Below are 22,118 nucleotides of genomic sequence, written 5' to 3'. Positions count from 1 at the left end.
CCCGGGACTGTCTGGAGGTAACAGTCCAGGAGAGACTGGCGGATCAGGTCCTAGTTTCCCAGTTGAGATGTACAGTACCAGTCAAAAGTTTGGACACACCTTCTCATTCAAGGGTTTTTCTTTATTTTTACTATTTTCTACATTGTAGAATAATAGTGAAGACAATCAAAACTATGAAATAACACATATGGAATTATGGAGTAACCAAAAAAGTGTTAAACAAATCTAAATATATATTACATTTGAGATTCTTCAAAGTAGCCACCCTTTACCTTGAAGACAGCTTGAAGGCAAAAACCCTTGAATGAGTAGGTGTGTCCAAACTTTTGACTGGTAATGTAATTTAAAGGGGAAATCGGCAGTTACTACATCCATTTTTGGACTGATAAATGAATGAAATGTACTCATTATTTCTTGACGAATATAACTTATAAAGGCATCATGAGCTTAGTTCAACTGTCAAGCCCCATCAGAACCCAAAATGTTTGAGCTTTGAGAATTTCCTTGTAGATAATGCTCTCCAATCAGGGGGCTTTGGCTTTGTAGCAGGCAGGCTCACAATCTTGAGTGGGCGGTGCTGCTTTAGTAGGTCTCTGACCTCATTCATCTTTCTGATTTGGCTGCGTATAGACTACTTACAGTAGGCCCATAAAAGTGTATGGGTCGCTCAGGTGGGTGTCTAGGGTATAGGGTTGTTGACCATTCCATCAGGATAGGACAGTTGATAAATAAACATGAATAATTTCATTTAAAACGTATATCTCTTATCTGCACAAAATTGAAAGCTCTCTCTCACAATCCCTGCTCACAAACACACACGGGCTCTGGGATTTGCAACCCCTATTCTTTTTCACTCACTTAACTCCACACTTTTCCAAATACAAAAACACACACCCCACCTTCCATGACAATACATCCGCACATTCCCACATAGTGTGCCTTCTATGTCTTCTGTGTTTTATCTGTACCATGTTGATTGAGTACTTTTTTTGTTCCTTTTCCTTATATTTGAAGCTGTACTATTTCACTAATTATCCTTTCTTCTGATGCTGTCTTGTCAATTTATGAAATACTATAAATGGAAAGTAAAACTATTTATTTTCCAACATTCCCTATCTAGAATGGTATAGTGTAGTTTATTTCTTTAACAATTGTTGCATTTAATTGTTTTCTATATATTGTTTAATAACAATCCCTACCATGGCTAGTATTGGGTGTAACATTATTCGACTCCTCTATGGGAACTTTGTAATATTTAGAATAGCCATGGAGTAGTCTTTGTGTCTCTGAACATTTGGTTATCAATATACAGTTTATCGACTACGAGAGCTACACGTTTAACTTTGAATCTATTTTCCTTGAAGATTGGGTACCGAACTTTGCTTTGTTCTGCAATTTCCCTTCGGGAACTGAACATTCATGCCCAATTTCGTGCCAGCGAGTCTTTTACCCAGCACATTTGGCAAAGATTAGGCAGTCATATCTCTGTCCTCTGTTGGATTTTGTTTGACAGCTTCGCATGGGATCTGAAGCACTGTAAGGAGGAACTCCCCAACTACACCCTCAGGAACATCTCCTTCATTCTCCTGGAAACCAGTAAGTACCAGATTCTCTCTCATGGATCTAGTCTGTATGTCAAGTAAGGCTTCTCTCCTTTTTGAGTTCATTAACATCGGTTTCAATCTTATTGACTGTCCCTTTTAGGTTGTTTGTTTCTTTCTCCAATGTTGCAGTTTTTTCGACACTCATCTCGAGGCTTGCCTTCAACTCCTTTATATCCTTACTGACTAATTCAAGTATGCCCAGTTTGTCATTTAGCGATTTTAACAGATCGGTTTCCACCGTTACCATTCCCAGTAGTGAAAAGATTAAATTGTTTGTGTCTGTCGAAGAGTCGCGTTTTCTTTTCGGGATCACTCTCCGTCATGTTTGGGTGTTGCTTGTTTTCGTAATATTTGTTGATACATGTCTCTTGTCTTAAGATTTGTTTTGTGTTGTTATCCAGATTGAAGGTTATTACCCACCAGTTTGTGAAGTGCTAATAACTTACCGATATTGAATATTACGTTTTTATCTTGAGGTGATCTACACTGCTGTGTTCAGTCCGCCATCTTACTTGGGACAAGTTCTTAAGTACCTGTAGAGCCATATCTCTTTCCTGCACCACCTTTGAGCTCTCGTCTGTCCACCACGGCACCAACCACAGTCTTCCTCCCTCCGAACACACTGCAACAGTCACATCTGCAGCTGATATAATTACAGACGTTACTGCCTCAGTGCACTCATCCACAGACCCCTCCATTGATAACATTTGTCCCGCCCGCTCACTTCCAGTTAGCTTTCTCAAAGCACAACCGCATGTACTTTGTCCTAATTCACTTCCATTTATCCTCCTGTCTTCAGCTCACTTCGCTTACACTTTCTACCATTCGTCTTTAACAAACCATCTCCCTTTTTTCTGCAATTTTTAACTGACTCAAGCTTGTATGTTCCTTCCGCTCTCTCTTAGACCTCCTCTGCCTTCCTTTCCCCCCCATTCCTCCTCCATATTCCAAGTATACATCTCCTTATCATAATACTGCACTTCTCCTGACATATCTTGTTCTTGCTTTCTCAAGGGATGCCATTTAACTGGCTGTCACAATCTCCATACAATCAGCACAAACCCTTCTGGATGTAGTGCTCAAAAGTGCATCCCACTTATAATGCAGCTGCTTTGTATTGATGTGACACTTTTCAATTTCAAACAAGCGTGCCCCCCAGGGGCTCTCTCCCTTCCCATGCAGTGTCGACCCCTAATCACACTCGCTTTCTTATGTAAAAATATTATTACCAAGGAAGTGAGTTTGTGTTTATACAGGACCTCCCACCCCGACCGACCGTCAACCAATCATGTCAATGCGGAACGATATATGTACCCCTCCGCATTGTTACAACATTTCGGAGGCGCACAGCGAGGCTACGCTAGTGGGTCACTCCCTCCATATGTCTCGGATCTCATTTTCAGATCAAGTTTAAATTGGCTTAGTCGTTAAGGTTGTAAACCTTGTGGAAGTGACATTCTTAAAAACATAATATTTGAATGATCAAATAATTATCTAGTTTATCGTTATTTCCTTTAGAAAATAAAAACAGCCCGTTTATGCGTTGTTTGATTTCAGATTCAAATCAAATAAACGAGGAACGACTCTTTACTCGTTTTGTATCTTGTCATCTAATATGACATATTAATTGGGCAAAAAGTACACGGACCTGTAACAAATAATCAAACTTTATTTTGATTCGAACTTTGGCTCAAACTGTGTGAAAACCGACCAACAGCTGGAGGCGTAGCAAGCCACACTATTGAGCTGCCACTGTCTGGTCTCCCTACATATGCTGCATTTAAAACAACTGGGTACTCGGGAAAAAAATACCATGTCAAATCATGACGTCAGTGATCTTCTGGTCGGAGCTCTAGACAGAGGCCCGAGCTCCCGAGTTTGATGACTGTTCAAATCGATATTTCCCAGTCGGAGCTATTCTTTTCCCCCGAGTTCCCAGTTATTTTGAACGCTCCGAAGTCGGAGATTTCCTAGTTCCCCGTTGTTTTGAACGCGGCATTAACATGACCACCACTGTGCACAGCAAGCAACTGTAGAATTCAACATGGCTGCCTTTCACGGTCAGTAAGGGAGTTATTTTCAAGTCAGAAGCGGATAGTTAGCGTTTCACTATCTAAATCCAGAGAGAAATACATTTTCGTAGCCCGGGCCTCTCAAGCAGACCGCGATGGCTCAGTGCGTACAGTCGGTGCAGGAATTCATCCAGGACTCGTTTGTCCCGATGGTGGCGGTCCTGTGCAGCGAAGATGCGGAGAAAGTGACTCGTAAAAACAACCTGAATTTCTCGGAGCTGCTAAGGCCCTTCTGCCGGTTAACATCCGAAGGTAAGGGCTTTGACACACAACAACTAAACGTTTTTATGCTCAAGACCGACCCATTACACAGAGACATCTTAAACAAAGCTATGTTTGCGGCATTGTGTGTACAATTGTTAACTAGTTAGCTTTAGCATGATGTTGTCCTCCTAGCCACCTAAGCTAACGTTAGCCAATTGCATTTACCGCCGTCACTTAGCTGTGTCAAGTCAAGTGACAGGAAGGACTAACCACCAGTAGCAGACGTGGTGTTGGAACAGGGGCCTTGTCTTGTTTCTTTAATGTGTCACACGATAGGGCCCACTGACACCCAAGATGTCTGCCAGTGTGTGGCTGCAACCGCCTTGAGTGCCTTTGTAACGTTTGTTAGTTCGAATTGCTTTCGTTTCAACGCAGCGGGGAAGAGGCCCACTTCCATTAGGGCCGGGGATGAGAGGGACGACTTGGGAGTTAACTAAGCTTCGCTTGTCATGCTAATTTAGCTAGCTAAATTGCTTAGACACCCTTCCTTGAAGTTGCAGCTATCTGCTTGCTAGCTATATTAGCTGAGCAACGCCCAACAACATTTCACTTAACGTAGCTACTCGCTAACTGGCTAAGCAAGATGGATTCTGAGACAGAAATAGACATTCAGTTGAACTTGGATTAAGCAGCCACTCGCCAGAGTGTCTTTGGCTAGAGTAGATGACGGTTGTATTCGTAATTCGGTTTAATGCTGGTTTACCACTGGCATTTAAAACGCTAGATTACTCATGGTCAGACTGACAATCCAATGGCTTGGTTCCACACTCATTATGTAATCTAGCTAGCTAGCTACCAACCCATATCCATCCCATAGGTACCATTATAATATCTTTGCAAAGGGCAAGGCCTACCAATCACATCTAGTGTTTATTTTTGCTATGGCTCAAGTGAAATTGGAAAACCGCCGTGTTTTAAAAACAAGAAGGCTCTAGGTTTTGATTATCAGGCTGTGATAAACTCATAGCCATAAGTGTCATTGCCCTATCATAACCCTAGTTGTCTAGTAATGAGTCATCTCATAGACACAAGGCCCCAAGAGAAGAAGAGGAGCAGGAAACAAGGAGTGGCAATCTCACAAAACTCCAGAGAATAAGCGCTTGGTGTGTGTTTAACTTCCAGCACATTTAATCCAATTTCTGGAGGAATGTGTCCAGATTGTTGACGGGGCTGACTTGGAGGACATCACTGTGAAGAAGTGCCAGAGTGTTTTCCTTAGAGCCTCAAAGTGGAGGCCGGTATGGATATCCTTGTCTCATCGTGCACTAGCGACTCCTGTGGCGGGCCTGGCGCAGTGCACGCTGACCAGGTCGCTAGGGGCACGGTGTTTCCTCCGACACATTGGTGCGGCTGGCTTCCGGGTTGGATGCGCGCTGTGTTAAGAAGCAGTGCGGCTTGGTTGGGTTGTGTTTTGGAGGATGCATGGCTTTCGACCTTCGTCTCTCCCGAGCCCGTACGGGAGTTGTAGCGATGAGACAAGATAGTTACTACTAACAATTGGATACCACAAAAAAGAGGGCAAAAAATGTATAAAAAATAATATGCAAATTAGCATCAACATAATGCCAAACTACAAATCCCAGCGTGCTGTGTGTCATATCTAGCTGACACCTTGGCTAACGGCTATTTTGTCAAACAGTGGCAGGTGGGGCAGAACCCCACTTGTTTTGAGCCCCACCTTTCTAGCCCCCCAAAAATGTCATATTTTTTGCCATTAAGGGTCACATCAGTTTGCAAACAATGTAAAACATATTTTTTTTTGTGCAAAAATTGAGTTAATAAAGACATATACAAACTTGGTCTCTTTTTCTGCTTAAGGCAGCTCCAAAATGCAGGTGTTTCAGCCTAGCCCAGTGCTTTCTGTAGTGGTGGGGCAGCCAGCGGAAGATACGGAGCCTAGGGGTTGGTACTTTCTCTAGTTGCGCCGTGATTTGCTCAGGCTTCTGTCACTCATGGGGATACTATGTCACTGCCAAATCTAAGAGTAGTGCCCGAATATTCAAGCCCCTTGGGTGCTGCCATGGAGTTACATTAGAAGTGCCTTCAAGAAGGTGCACGGTCATTTGCCACATATAACGTGATTTGACGTAATTTTATATCTGTCATACTTTCAAAATCTTAGCTAGCCAGCTAGCAGTCATCATGAATCAAGTCAACAATCTACTGGCAAATATTTTTAAATCCTTTTCATATGAAGATAAATAATAAATAAAACGTCTGTGCTCATTGGCCATTGGACATAAAAATGACACAAGTTGGAAAATCAAATCAAAGTTGTTTTGTCACGTGCGTCGAATACAACAGGTGTAGTCCTTACAGTGAAATGCTTACTTACAGGTCCTTAACCAACAGTGCAATTTTTAAGTAAAAAATAGGTATTAGGTTAACAATACATAAGTAAAGAAATAAAAACAACAGTGAAAAATAACAGTAGCGAGGCTATATACAGGCACTGGTTAGTCAGGCTAGTTGAGGTAGTATGTACATGTAGGTATAGTTAAAGTGACTGCATATATGATAAATCGAGAGTAGCAGTAGAGTAAAAGAGGGGTTGGTGGGTGGTGGGACACAATGCAGATAGTCCGGGTAGCCAAAGTGTGGGGGCACCGCTTAGTCGGGCTAATTGAGGTAGTATATACATGAATGTATGGTTAAAATGACTATGCATATATGATAAACAGAGAGCAGCAGCTTAAAAGAGGGGTTGGGGGGGGGGGCAGTGCAAATCGTCCGGTAGCCGTTTGATTACTTGTTAAGGAGTCTTACGGCTTGGGGGTAAAAGCAGTTGAGAAGCCTTTTGGTCCTAGACTTGGTGTTCCGGTACCGCTTGCCATGCGGTAGTAGAGAGAACAGGCTATGACTGGGGTGGCTGGGTTCTTTGACCATTTTTAGGGCCTTCCTCTGACACCGCCTGGTGTAGAGGTCCTGGATGGCAGGCAGTTTAGCCCCAGTGATGTCCTGGGCCGTACGCACTACCCTCTGTAGTGCCTTGCAGTCGGAGGCCGAGCAGTTGCCATACCAGGCGGTGATGCAACCAGGACGCTCTCTATGTTGCAGCTGTAGAACCTTTTGAGGATCTGAGGACCCATGCCAAATCTTTTCAGTCTCCTGAGATGGAGTAGTCTTTGTCGTGCCCTCTTCTCGACTGTCTTGGTGTGTTTGGACCATTCTAGTTTGTTGATGTGGACACCAAGGAACTTGGAGCTCTCAACCTGCTCCACTACAGCCCCGTCGATGAGAATGGGGGCATGCTCGGTCCTCCTTTTCCTGTAGTCCACATTCATCTCCAATGTCTTGATTATGTTGAGGGATAGGTTGTTATTCTGGCACCACCCGGCCAGGTCGCTGACCTCCTCCCGATCTCATCGTTGTTGGTGATCATGCCTACCACTGTTGTCGTCTGCAAACTTAAGGATGGTTTTGGAGTTGTGCCTGGCCACACAGTCGTGGATGAACAGGGAGTACAGGAGGGGACTGAGCACGCACCCTTGAGGGGCTTCAGTGTTGAGGATCAGTGTGGTGGAGGGTGTTGAATGCTGAGCTGTAGTCATTGAATAGCATTCTCTCTTAGGTGTTCCTTTTGTCCAGGTGGGAAAGGGCAGCGTGGAGTGCAATAGAGTGGATCATCTGTGGGTCTGTTTGGGCGGTATGCAAATTGTAGTGGGTCTAAAGTTTCTGGGGTCATGTTGTTGATGTGAGCCATGACCATCCTTTCAAAGCACTTCATGGCTACAGCTGTGAGTGCTACGGGGTCTGTAGTCTTTTAGGCCTGCATGAGAGCTGATACTCTCATGCATGCCTCAGTGTTGCCTGCCTCAAAGTGAACATAGAAGTAATTTAGCTCGTCTGGTAGGCTCGTGTCACTGGGCAGCTCGCAGCTGTGTTTCCCTCTTGTTGTCAGTAATAGGTTGCCACATAAGACAAGCGTCGGAGCTGGTGTAGTACAATTCACTCCTAGCCCTGTTTTGGCGCTTTGCCTGTTTGATGTTTTGTATGAGGGCTTAGTAGGATTTCCTATAAACCTCTGGGTTTGAGTCCCGCACCTTGAAAGTGGCAGCTCTACCCTTTAGCTCAGTGTGAATGTTGCCTGTAATCCATTGCTTCTGGTTGGGGTATGTACATAGTCACTGTGGGGAACGACGTTCTTGATGCACTTATTGATAAAGCCAGTGACTGATGTGGTGTACTTCTCAATGCCATCGGAAGTATCCCAGAACATGTTCCAGTCTGTGGTAGCAAAACAGTCATGTAGTTTAGCATCTGCTTCATCTGACCACTATAGACCCAGTCACGGGTGCTTTCTGCTTTAATGTTTGCTTGTAAGCAAGAATCAGGAGGATGGAATTGTGGTCAGATTTACCAAATGCAGTGTGAGTGAGAGCTTTGTATGTGTGTGTGGAGTACAGGTGATCTAGAATTATTTTCCCTCTGGTTGCGCATTTAACATGTTGATAGAAATGAGGTAAAACTGATTTAAGTTTCCCTGCATGAAAATCCCCGGCCACTAGGAGCGCCACGTCTGGGTGTGCGGTTTCCTGTTTGCTTATTTCCTTATACAGCTGACTGAGTGAATTCTTAGTGCTAGCATCTCTGTGGTGGTAAATAAACAGCCACAAAAAGTATGGATAAACTCTCTTGACAAATAGTGTGGTCTACAGTTTATTCTAAGATACTCTTCTTCAGGTGAGCAATATCTAGAGACTTCCTTAGATTTCGTGCAGACCACCCCCCCCCCCCCTCATCTTACTGGAGTTGAGTGTGCTGTTCTATCCTACTGGTGCAGCGAATATCCCGCTATCTGAATATCCATGTCATCGATCAGCCACTATTCAGTGAAACATAAGATGTTACAGTTTCTGATGTCCCGTTGGTAGGATATTTGCGATCGTACCTCGTCTAATTTATTGCCCAGTGATTGCATGTTGGCAAGTAATATTGACGGTAACGGCAGCTTTGCCGCTTGCTGTCTGTGGTTCCTTACGAGGCACCCCGCTCTGTGTTCTCTGTACCTGTTTGTCTTTATCTTGGAAATGACGGGCATGTTGGCCTTGTCGGGTGTTCAAAGTAAATCCTGTGGGTCCTGCTTGTTGGAAAAAATATCTAATAATAATAATCTTAGTCTAATCTGAGGTGAGTGATATCCAGAAGCTCTTTTTTTTTGCCGTAAAATACGGTTTCAGAAACATTATGTATAAAACAAGTTACAAATAACGCAAAAAACCCACATAGTAGCACAATTGGTTAGGTGCCCGTAAAACTGCTGCCATTTCTTCAGGCGCCATTCTACTACTAAAAATGAGTGGTTTGGAAGGAATCAGTGGCTAACTGCAAGCAATTGCAAAGCAAACACTAGCCTTCTATTCATTAGAGTGGATGTGTGGTCCAAGTCTGGATTTAAGGGTCTCTCTCTTCTAAGCTTAAAAGGATTAACATTCAACATTGGCCATGGTGTCAATCAATTCTGCCGCGCTCAAAACAAATGAGAACTGATTTGAAGACAACTGGAAACTTGGGGGGACTAATGTTTTGAACCGTCATCCAACTTGGAATTGCAAGTCGGGAACTCGGGCCTCTATCTAGAGTTCGCTTACTGACGTCATTATGATTTTACTTTTCCGAGTTCCCAGTTGTCTTGAAAGCACCATAAATTCAGAGTATGCCAGAATTTGATGACAACGTTTGCCTCGAAGGACCGTAGTGCCACATTCCACAATGTGAGTCCAAAAATGTCTTGTATGCTTCTGCATAAAATATGTATAATGCGAGGGAGATATGTATACTGTAGCTAAGAAAGTAATACTAAGTGTATGTTGTGTAGTAAGTTGTTAGTAGCCCATTTGCCTCACCCTAATAATTTGGTCCCGATTCCCTTCCTAATTTCACCTACAGTTGTGGCCAAAAGTTTTGAGAATGACACAAATATTAAGTTTCACAGTCTGCTGCCTCAGTTTGTATGATGGCAGTTTGCATATACTCCAGAATGTTATGAAGAGTGGTCAGATGAATTGCAATTATTTCCAAAGTCCCTCTTTGCCATGCAAATTAACTGAATTCCAAAAAAACATTTCCATTGCATTTCAGCCCTGCCACAAAAGGACCAGCTGACATCATGTCAGTCATTCTCTCATTAACACAGCTGTGAGTGTTGACAAGGACAAGCCTGGAGAGGACTCTGACATGCTGATTGAGTTTGAATAACAGACTGGAAGTTTCAAATGGAGGGCGGTGCTTGGAATCATTGTTCTTCCTCTGTCAAACATGGTTACCTGCAAGGAAACACGTGCCATCATCATTGCTTTGCACAAAAAGGGCTTCACAGGCAAGGATATTGCTGCCATTAAGATTGCACCTAAATCAACCATTTATCGGCTCTTCAAGAACTTCAAGGAGAGCGGTTCAATTGTTGTGAAGAAGGCTTCAGGACACCGAAGAAAGTCCAGCAAGGGCCAGGACCGTCTCCTAAAGTTGATTCAGCTGCGGGATCGGGGCACCACCAGTACAGAGCTTGCTCAGGAATGGCAGCAGGCAGGTGTGAGTGCATCTCCACGCACAGTGAGGCGAATACTTTTGGAGGATGGCCTGGTGTCAAGAAGGGCAGCAAAGAAGCTACTTCTCTCCAGGAAAAACATCAGGGACAGACTGTTAAACTGCAAAAGGTACAGGGATTGGACTGCTGAGGACTGGGGCAAAGTCATTTTCTCTGATGAACCTTTCCGATTGTTTGTAGCATCCCGAAAAAAGCTTGTCCGGAGAAGACAAGGTGAGCGCTACCATCAGTCCTGTGTCATGCCAACAATAAAGCATCCTGAGACCATTCATGTGTGGGGATGCTTCTTAGCCAAGACCGTGGGCTCACTCACAATTTTGCCTAAGAACACAGCCATGAATAAAGAATGGTACCAACACATCTTCCGAGAGCAACTTCTCCCAACCATCCAGGAACAGTTTGTTGACGAACAATGCCTTTTCTAGCATGATGGAGCACCTTGCCATAAGGCAAAAGTGATAACTAAGTGGCTCGGGGAACAAAACATCGGTATTTTGGGTCCATGGCCAGGAAACTCCCCAGACTTGAATCCCATTGAGAACTTGTGGTCAATCCTCTAGAGGTGGGTGGACAAACAAAAACCCACAAATTCTGACAAACTCCAAGCATTGATTATGCAACAATGGGCTGCCATCAGTGTGGCCCAGAAGTTAATTGACAGCATGCCAGGGCGGATTGCAGAGGTCTTGAAAAAGAAGGGTCAACACTGCAAATATTGACTCTTTGCATCAACTTCATGTAATTGTCAATAAAAGCCTTTGACACTTATGACATGCTTGTAAGTATACTTCAGTATTCCATAGTAACATCTGACAAAAATATCTGAAGACACTGAGGCAACAAACTTTGTGGAAATTAATATTTGTCATTCTCAACTTTTGGCCGTGACTGTACTGTTCTGACTTGGTGGTGCACATGTAGCCTGTTTTAGAGAAATGTCATCGAATATTGTAAGAGCTTTCGTTGTCTGCTTATATGCCCCCTTTATTTATCCTATGGTTCTGACTTAATGTACAGGGAGGATACTGTAAGAATGGCACATGTTTGTAATTCTGTCACTGTACATTTCAAAAGTGCTGAACAAATAGTTATATTCACTACGTCCATCCTAGCTCGCCCATTAATGTCTTAAGATGAAATTTCGGATTGACTCTTATCCGCTCGTCATCCTCTTCTGCCGTAGTTTATACATCTCAAATGCCAGTAGAAAATAGAGGTCGCCCGATTAATCGGAATGGCGGAGTAATTAGGGACGATTTCAAGTTTTCATAACAATCGGTAACCAGCGTTTTTGGGCGCCAATTATGGCCGACTTATATTGCAATCCACGAGGAGACTGTGGCAGGCTGACCACCTGTTACGCGAGTGCAGGCAGCAAGAAGCCGTGCTAAGTTGCTAGCTAGCATTAAACTTATCTTTAAAAAAACAAACAATTGATCTTAACATAATCACTAGTTAACTACACATGGTTGATGATATTACTAGTTTAACTAGCTTGTCTTGCGTTGCATATAATCAATGCGGTGCCTGAAAAAGAGTCAGGGTATGTGCAGCAGTTTGGGTCGCCTGGCTCGTTGCGAACTGTGTGAAGACCATTTCTTCCTAACAAAGACCGTAATTAATTTGCCAGAATTGTACATAATTATGACATAACATTGAAAGTGTAACAGCAATATTTAGACTTAGGGTTGCCACCTGTTTCATTATTTATTTGAGACTAAATTAGTTGTATGTATTATATTAAGGTAAAATAAGTGTTCATTCAGTATTGTTGTAATTGTCTTTATTACATGTTTTTTTATCGGTATCTGCTTTTTTTTGGTCTTCCAATAATCGTTATTGGCGTTGAAAAATCATAATCTGACCTCTAGTAGAAACCACATTTGTTTAAGCAAGTCAGCAATATCAGCAATGTATTTTTTTTTAAAGCCATTAAATGAGGCTGAATGAACTTTTTCACTTCCAGAAAGGCTCTGCTGATAGCCAGGTGTACCAGTGGTAAGGTGTTGGAACTCTACTGTTGGGACAGCTTTATGTAGGCCCTAACAGTGTGGGTGCTGTTTGTCACCGTTATAGTGCAATTAATGTGTTGGTTCGTGTTGTGGTATGGGTTTACTGGCATGCATCTAAAACATTTTTTATTTAGTTTGCCCCACCAAGATTTACATGATAAAATCACCACTGGTGTCAACTTAAAACACAGCCCTTATTTAAAGTGTTTCTGAAATCCCCTGTGCAGTATAACAATTAGAACCATTTCCGTGTTTGACCCCTAGGTTTTATGGGTATTATGACTCATACTGTGGTACTCTATTTGCGCCGGCTGTCGGTTAAACTCCTTTTCGGCTACATTTTCCACTAAGCTACTTTTCAGTTTAGTTTCAATTCGCTAGTCCCTTGTGCCCTCTCCTGCTAGAATGAATTATATGCATCTTCTAGCAATCTATTGATTGGATAGGTGCCTGTCAGTCACAAAGCGACCGATGACAGGGAAACACAGCAGAGAGGAAGAGTGAGGTTACTCTTCTGCCAACAATCTGTCCAAAAATAAGCCCAATGCGTTTCTATGGGCTTATTTTAGTCTGTGTGTTCACAAATCCACCAATTTGTGTAGGCGTTTGTAGTGATGATAAATGAAAGGCTTTCCTAAAAACCTTCTCAATGAAATGTTAACTACAAAGTAGCCCATGCTTACCTGGCAGAATGCTATGATTATTTTCATCAATCTAGTGGGTATTTGCTTTGCAAACTCTACAATCACATGTGAGCTACAAAAATACTGCTTAACAGCTTCTTGCTAAGTGCACACTTGAATTAAAGGGTAACTACACGTAATAGATCTACATTTACCAGATTTTTCCCCCAGACCTCAAAAGTGGTTTGATGATGTGATTTAAGCATTGTTTTGGACTTAGAACATCCATTTCTTTTTTTTTATTTAATTTTCTATTAAAAAGTGTGATTTTGAGAGGGAAAACCTTTAAAAAAAACGAAACCTTTCATTTATTTTTCAAGACAATGTCTTGAATGTCTAAGTCCAGGCTATTTACTTCCTTTTTCTGTTTTAATAAAAGGCATCATTTGAAACATAAACGTTGTAGCAATTCATATTTTGCAGTAAATAAGACTAACTAATGAAAGAGGGGGGAAAAACAACTGATATTTTGGTGTTCAAGTGTGGGTGGGGTTAAATGTGGAATGCCTGGTCAAGTGCACAGCCAACACTTCATGTCCTTTCAAATAGGTCACCCTTCTAACTCCATTCTATGAATCTATTAATTAATGTATTAATTGCTGCCCAAACCTTGCCACAGTGCCAAAGGTAAGATTTCTCAATTTCTGTATAATATTTAGTGTGTATAGACTAATGAATTAACTCCTTTTACTGTAAATGTTTAGCTCACTGATAAATCTTAGCTAACAATTGTTAATCTTGTTAAATTATGCTATACAGTGAAAACAACCGTATCTATTGCTAGACTAGAGATATGCCCTAGCTATAGTTAGTCATTGGTTGCATATCTAACTAGCTGGAATGAAGCAAGGGTATGAATAGTAGACATACAAGTGTATCCGTTCACTGTTTACAACAGGTTTTCAGCTACCCAGACCTGTCTGAGCAGCCTGATGGGGTGCCGTCGGTTTGTCCAGTTTACACCTGTGCTAATCTGTGCGTGTATAGCAATGGAATTAAACATCCAACCAATGCATCAAGTGTTGTGCTGTAGGTCCACCACACACCCGAAGGGTTGTGGGGTCCTGTCCAGAAACAACCCCTAGACCTAGACACTTGTTGAGATCTGAGACAATTGGACAAGTGTAAACAAAATTCCACCAAGCCTGTCAGAGGGTAAGGTGGCGCTCAGTGTCACCACCCATCAATCCCTCTCAGATCTTACAAGTTTCTCGACACTGGGCAGTAGGGGTTGTTTCTGGACAGGCCAAGGGTATTATGGTAGCTCAGTCAATCTGGCACTGTCAAAAAACATGAATAGTTGTCATACTTGCTTCGTCTGTCCTTGGGAGAATCTCAATTGCAATTCCTTGTTTCATTGCATCCTCTCTCCTCGTCTCCTCCTCAAAACCCTTTGAATGAGAAGTTCCCTCCCCTCTCACCTTCTTATCCAATGGGTTTTGAGAAGGAGAGAGGATGTGAGGAATGAAGGAAATGCAATTGAGATTCTCTCCCCTTGTTTCACCATTCATCACCTCCTTCTCATAGCACATGGGAGAGGGAAGGTTCCTCCCCTTAGGCTCCAATGCACTTTCAAGTAGAGGCAAGTTGTGGAGGGACATGGACAAATAAAGCAAGAATGTGATGTCTAGTTTTCTCACACACATGCGCTGCTTGAAGAGTTTACTGATTATTTGGATTTATTTAACTAGGCAAGTCAGTTAAGATCACATTCTTATTTACAATGATGGCCAAACCCGGACGACACTGGGCCAATTTTGTGCCGCCCTATGGGACTCCCAATCACGGCCGGATGTGATACAGCCTGGATTCGAACCAGGCACTGTAGTGATGCCTCTTGTACTGAGATGCAGTGCCTTAGGCTGCTGCGCCAAATTATAATTTAATTATTGGTTATTGTCAATGATTTTTTTTGGACAGAACCCATTGTATCATATGAACTATAGAAATGCTGTTTTTCTTTTGGATTCTTCTGGGAGGTTTAGCATGGCTGTAAATGATGGAGAAGTTGACTATTTGAAGCACAACTAGACTTGGCAACTAGGCATGACAAAAACAGTGTCCATGGGACATTTTGGAGTTTTGGCCTCATTGTGCCTATCGAGACTCTTATTCCGGTAACTACACATGTAAAGCTGTAAGAAAATCCTATTTAAATGTATGTCATACCTTTTTGAAATGTTTACTGTGATGTTACATGTTTTCCTATTGATGGATAGAAATACCTATTACAGATAGAATAAAGGCATTAGAATGAACCAGAGGCTGCCACAAGTAGAGCTCCTTCTGCAATAAACATCACACCGGTTGCAAGCATCCCTGGACCACGCTGGGCTGGGGGCACTGGCTGGCTACTCTTTCTATTTTCTGGCTGCTCTGTTCTTGTGGAAAACACTACTACCATAAGTTACATGGCCATTTACTACTACAACCTCGCATGAACAAAGCTTTATTTAGCCAAATATCATATATGCGAATGCCAATAAGTGTTTTTTTGGGGTGGGGGCATATGTGAGACTCGGTGCATGCTCAGTTGTCCGGTTGTACTCACCCATGATAATGTTAGCGGTAGTCAAAAGTATTTAGCCATAGGCCCTAGGTCTTGTTTAACACTTAATTTGATCTCTGTCCATAGGTTAGTTTATGTAAGGGACTCTTATGTTTCATATATAGGCCTAAACATCTTCACTGACATTAACCAAACTAACCACATCCCCTTCCTTTTTTTTGTCCAGTGTTTCCAGATGTCTGAAATATATGTAATTACTTACAATATGAGTGAAATTGTTTTCCTTCCAAAAATTGGTAATTATGTTAAAAGGCAGCTTTTGTGTTGGAAAGGGTGTACCCCAACAACCAAATGGTGGGGTGTATACTGGTCATTAACAATATTCATGCATTTAGACCGTTGATTGGCCATGTCGTCCTTCTCAGGAGTATGATGTCATACTTTGAGGAAATGTTTTAGGTGGGGCACTTTAAGTGTTTTTCTTTGGGGGGGGGGGGGGGGGGGGTTCTCCAAATTATGCATTGGCCACATACGACTAGTCAATAACTCAATAACTTAACAGAATATGAACTTTTTTTAAAGTGAGATTTAAACTGGACAGTTACTTTAAAATCTGACTGACTATATACAGTGGCAAGAGGAATTATGTGAACCTCTTGGAATTACAGTGAGGGGAAAAAGTATTTGATCCCCTGCTGATTTTGTATGTTTGCCCACTGACAAAGAAATTCAGTCTATAATTTTAATGGTAGGTATATTTGAACAGTGAGAGACAGAATAACAACAAAAAAGTCCAGAAAAACGCATGTCAAAAATGTTATAAATTAATTTGCATTTTAATGAGGGAAATAACTATTGCCTGATTCCTCGAACAAAAGATATCTCAGAAGACCGAATATAAAGAATTGTTTACTTGCATAAAGATTGGTACGTGTTACAAAATTATCTCAGAAAAGCCTTGATGTTCATCAGTCCACGGTAAGACAAAATTGTCAAAAATTGAGAAAGTGCTCAATGCTCAATGAGGATAAGAAGAATCCTAGAGTGTCAGCTAAAGACACAGAAATCTCTGGAACACGCACACCTCTGTTGACGAGTCTACGATACGTAAAACACTAAACAAGAATGGTGTTCATGGGAGGACACCACGGAAGAAGCCACTGCTCTCCAAAAAAAAAACATTGCTACACGTCTGAAGTTTGCAAAAGTGCACCTGAATGTTTCACAGTGCTACTGGCAAAATATTCTGTGGACCGATGATACTACAGTTGTGTTGATGGGAAGGAACACACAACAATGTGGAGGGAAAAAGGCACAGCACACCAACATCAAAACCTCATCCTAACTCTGAAGCATGGCGGAGGGAGCATCATGGTTTGGGGCTGCTTTACTGCCTCGGGGCCTGGACCGCTTGCTATCAGCAACAGAAAAATGAATTCCCAAGTTTATCAAGACAGCCTTACATTCTCCTGCAAATATCTGTCCGCCAATTGAAGCTCAACAGAAGTTGGGTGATGCAAGAGGACAACGACCCAAAACACAGAAGTTAATCAACAACCGAATGACTCCAAAATAAGAAAATACGCCTTCTGGTGTGGCCCAGTCAGATTCTTGTCCTCAACCCGATTGAGATGCTGTGATCAAGAGAGCAGTTCACACCAGACATACTAAGAATATTGCTGAACTGAAAGTTTTGTAATAGTCCAAAATTCCTCCTGACCATTGTGCAGGTCTGGTCCAAAACTACAGAAAACATTTGGTTGAGGCTATTGCTGCCAAAGGAAGGTCAACCAGTTTTAAGGGTGCACATACTTTTTCCACCCTGCACTGTGAATGTTTACATGGTGTGTTCAATAAAGACATGAAAACTTATAATTGTTTATTAGTTTTTGCAGACTTTGTCTATTGTTTTGACCTAGATGAAGATCGGATCAAATTTATGCAGAAATGTGGGTATTTCCAAAGGGTTCACATGCTTTCTCTTGCCACTGTATGTGTTTCAGCATGTTCGATGGGATCAGTTTTAAACAATACGTTATTTTGAGATGCAAGATCACTGATTCTATACAGTCAATATAGTCTATCTCAAACACACACTTTCTGTCTCTTAGGTCACATGAGGGACCCCAGCAACCAGGTGCAGGTGGTGAAGAACCTTCGCATCAGTGTCAACAACGTGGTGACACGCCCTTCTGTCCCTTCCTCCGGCGTCCCTGGCCATGCCCACCGACGGCTGCTCAGCGAGGTGGTGTTGACATGCCAACCGGCTGAGGGTGGTGTTGCCAATGTCATTACTGCTGGTGACTATGATCTCAATATTAGTGGTGAGTATATCGAGAAGCGGGTACAAGGGTGGGTTTAGAAGCAGGAGAGAGGGCAAGAGATGGACTGAGCAACATGGAATGGCAAAAAAAGAGGTGATGGAGAGAGTGAAAGGGAGAGAAGACATGGGGTACATTTGATTAGTTGCAGTGGTTTCAGAAAGTATTCACAGCCCTTGACTTTTTCCACTTTTTGTTACAAGTTGGGATTTAATTGCCTTTTTTTGGTCAACGATCTGATCTACACAAAATACTCATGTCAAGGTGGAAGAAAAATTATAACATTTGTAAAAAATAAAATCTTCGTTACATAACTATTCAACACCCCTGAGTACATGTTAGAATCTCCTTTGGCAATGATAACAACCAAGTCTTTCTGGGTCTCTAAGAGCTTTTCACACCTGGATTGTGCAACATTTGCCTATTTATTATTTTCTAAATTCATCAAGCTCTGTCAAATTGGTTGTTGATCATTGCTGGACAATAATTTTCACGTTTTGCCATAGATTTTCAAGTAGATTCAAGTCAACTGTAACTCGGAAACTAAGGAACACTCACGGTCTTCTTGGTCAGCAACTCCAGTGTAGATTTGGCCTTGTGTTTTAGGTTATTGTCCTGCTGAAAAGTGAATTCATCTCAGTTTCTGGTTGACAGCAGACTGAACCAGGTTTTCCTCTAGAATATATGCATGTGCTTAGCTTATTCCGTCTTTTTTTTAATCCTGAAAAACGACCTAGTCCTTAACGATTACAAGCATACCTGTAACATGATGCAGCCACCACTATGCTTGAAAATATGGAGAGTGGTACTCTGTATTATGTTGTATTGGATTTGCCCCAAACATAACACTTTGTATTCGGGTACAGGCTTCCTCCGTTTCACTGTTAATTTATTTAGTGTTGTGGCGTAACTACAATGTTATTGATCCATTTCTCCTTTCACATCCATTAAACTCTGTAAATGTTTTAAAGTCACTATTGCCCTCATGGTGAAATCGCTGAGTGGTTGTTTTCCTTCCGCTCCAGCAACTGAGTTAGGAAGGACGCCTGAGTCTTTGTCGTGACTGGGTATATATATATTTTTTAAAATAAATAAATAAATAAATTAGGGGGTGGATCAGCTTTAATGTTGTGGACAGAAGATTGCTTCTGTCAATGTAATTGTTTGCATTACCAATCCCCCATATGAAATGCTTACTTATAAGCCCTTAACCAGCAGTGCAGTTCAAGAAGAGTTAAGAAAATATTTACCAAGTAGACTGAAATATAAAAAGTAACACAATAAGAATAACAATGAGGTTATATCCAGGGGGCACCGGTACCGAGTCAGTGTGCGGGGGGGTACAGGTTAGTTGAGGTAATTTGTACATGTAGGTGGGGGTGAAGTGACTATGCATAGATGATAAACAGAGAGTAGCAGCATTGTACAAAAGAGGTAGGAGTCAATGTAAGTTGTCCGGTGGCGATTTTTATAAATTGTTCAGCAGTTTTATGGCTTGGGGGTAGAAGCTTTTGAGGAGCCTCTTGGTCCTAGACCTAGCGCTCTGGTACCACTTGCCGTGTGGTATCAGAGAAAACAGTGTATAACTTGTGTGTCTGGAGTCTCTGACAATTTTATGGGCTTTCCTCTGACACCCCCTATTATATAGGTCCTGGATGGCAGGAAGCTGGGCCCCAGTAATATACCCGGCCGTTCGCACTACCCTCTAGTGCCTTATGGTCAGATGCCGAGCAGCTGCCATACCAGGCTGTGATGTAACCGGTCACGATGCTGTCGATGGTGCAGCTGTAGAAACTTTTGTGGATCTGAGGACCCATGCCAATTCTTTTCAGTCTCCTGAGGGGGAAAACGTTTTGTCGTGCCCTCTTCATGACTGTCTTGGTATGTTTGGACTAGAGGTCGACTGATTTATGATTTTTCAATACCGATACCGATTTATTGGAGGACCAAAAAAGCAGATACCGATTAATTGGCCAATTTAATAAAATAAAACATGTATTTGTAATAATGACAATTACAACAATACTGAATTAACACTTATTTTAACTTAATATAATACATCAATAAAATCAATTTAGCCTCAAGTAGATAATGAAACATGTTCAATTTGGATTAAATAATGCAAAAACAAAGTGTTGGAGAAGAACGTAAAAGTGCAATATGTGCTATGTAAGAAAGCTAACGTTTCAGTTCCTTGCTCAGAACATGAGAACATATGAAAGCTGGTGGTTCCTTTTAACATGAGTCTTCAATATTCCCAGTTAAGAAGTTTTAGGTTGTAGTTATTATAGGACTAATTCCCTCTATACCATTTGTATTTCATTAACCTTTGACTATTGTATGTTCTTATAGGCACTTTAGTATTGCCAGTGTAACAGTATAGCTTCAGTCCCTCTCCTCGCTCCTCCCTGGGCTCGAACCAGCAACACAACGACAACAGCCACCACATCGAAGCGTTAACCATGCAGAGCAAGGGAAACAACCACCCCACAAGGCTCAGAGAGAGTGAAGTTTGAAATGCTGTTAGCGCATGCTAACTAGCCAGCCATTTCACTTCGGTCACACCAGCCTCATCTCGGGAGTTGATAGGTTTGAAGTCATAAACAGCGCAATGCTTGATGCACAATGAAGAGCTGCTGGCAAAATGCACGAAAGTGCTGTTTGAATTAATGTTTAAGCGCCTGCTTCTGCCTACCACCGCTCAGTCAGATACGTAGATACTTGTATGCTTGTATGCTCAGTCAGATTATATGCAACACAGGAAAAGCTACATAATATCTAGTAATATCATCAACCGTGTGTAGTTAACTAGTGATTATGATTGTTTTTTATAAGATAAGTTTAATGCTAGCTAGCAACTTTCTTTTTTTTTTTTTACCCCTTTTTCTCCCCAATTTCGTGGTATCCAATTGTTGTAGTAGCTACTATCTTGTCTCATCGCTACAACTCCCGTACGGGCTCGGGAGACGAAGGCTGAATGTCATGCGTCCTCCGATACACAACCCAACCAGTACTGCTTCTTAACACAGCGCGCATCCAACCCGGAAGCCAGCCGCACCAATGTGTCGGAGGCTACACCGTGCACCTGGCAACCTTGGCTAGCGCGCACTGCGCCCGGCCCGCCACAGGAGTCGCTGGTGCGCGATGAGACAAGGAGATCCCTACCAACCAATCCCTCCCTAACCCGGACGATGCTAGGCCAATTGTGCCCCACGGACCTTCCGGTCGGGGCCGGTTACGACAGAGCCTGGGCGCGAACCCAGGGACTCTGATGGCACAGCTGGCGCTGCAGTACGGCGCCCTTAACCACTGCGCCACCCGGGAGGCCGCTAGCTAGCAACTTACCTTGGCTTACTGCATTTGCGTAACAGGCAGTCTCCTTGTGGAGTGCAATGAGAGAGAGGCAGGTCGTTATTGCGTTGGACTAGTTAACTGTAAGGTTGCAAGGATGGATCCCCCGAGCTGACAAAATCTGTCTTTCTGCCCCTGAACAAGGCAGTTAACCCCCTAGGCCGTCATTGTTCTTAACTGACTTGCCTAGTTAAATAAAGATTAAATAAAGGTGTAAAAAAATATATATATATATATATATATATTAATCGGTCGACTTCTAGTTTGGACCATGATAGTTTGTTGGTGATGTGGACACCAAGGAACTTGAAACTCTCGACCCGCTCCACTACAGCCCCGTCGATGAGATTAGGGGCCTGTTCGGCCCGACTTTTCCTATAGTCCGCGATCAGCTCCTTCGTCTTGCTCACATTGAGGGAGAGGTTGTTGTCCTGGCACCACACTGCCAGTTCTCTGACCACCTCCATGTAGGCCGTCTAATCGTTGTCGGTGATCCGGCCTACCACAGTTGTCGTCAGCAATCTTAATGATGATGTTGGAGTTGTTTGGCCACTCAGTCATGGGTGAACAGGGAATACACGAGGACACTAAGTACACACCCCTGAGGGGCCCCAGTGTTAAGGATCAGCGTGGCAGACAGGATCCAGTTGCAGAGGGACGTGTTTAGTCCCAGGTTCCTTAGCTTAGTGATGCGCTTTGTGGACACTGGTGTTGAACGCTGAGCTGTAGTCAATGAACAGCATTCTCACATAGGT

The 22,118-nt window shown here is 42.6% G+C and overlaps 1 protein-coding gene across 2 annotated transcripts in view; it reads left to right on the top strand.

The window, feature by feature from the left end:
- The first annotated feature begins 3,394 nt into the window (after window positions 1-3,394).
- The window catches only part of LOC110521746 (trafficking protein particle complex subunit 8), an 85,717-nt gene continuing 66,993 nt past the window's right edge, over window positions 3,395-22,118 (top strand). Inside the window, exons 1-2 of one of the 2 annotated variants that reach the window (XM_036969360.2) lie at window positions 3,395-3,928; window positions 17,803-18,015. In XM_036969360.2, the coding sequence (XP_036825255.2) occupies window positions 3,772-3,928; window positions 17,803-18,015 (370 nt within the window). In that variant the 5' untranslated portion in view covers window positions 3,395-3,771. The remainder of the gene's footprint in view (window positions 3,929-17,802; window positions 18,016-22,118) is intronic. The other variant, XM_036969359.2, reaches the window with a different exon arrangement.

Source organism: Oncorhynchus mykiss, chromosome 4, assembly GCF_057628025.1.
Source record: "Oncorhynchus mykiss isolate SJ-2025 chromosome 4, ASM5762802v1, whole genome shotgun sequence".
In the NCBI taxonomy this organism is placed as follows: Eukaryota; Metazoa; Chordata; class Actinopteri; order Salmoniformes; family Salmonidae; genus Oncorhynchus; species Oncorhynchus mykiss.
The sequence above is the reverse complement of the archived record's forward strand: the minus strand, read 5'-3'. Positions and strand labels throughout refer to the sequence as shown.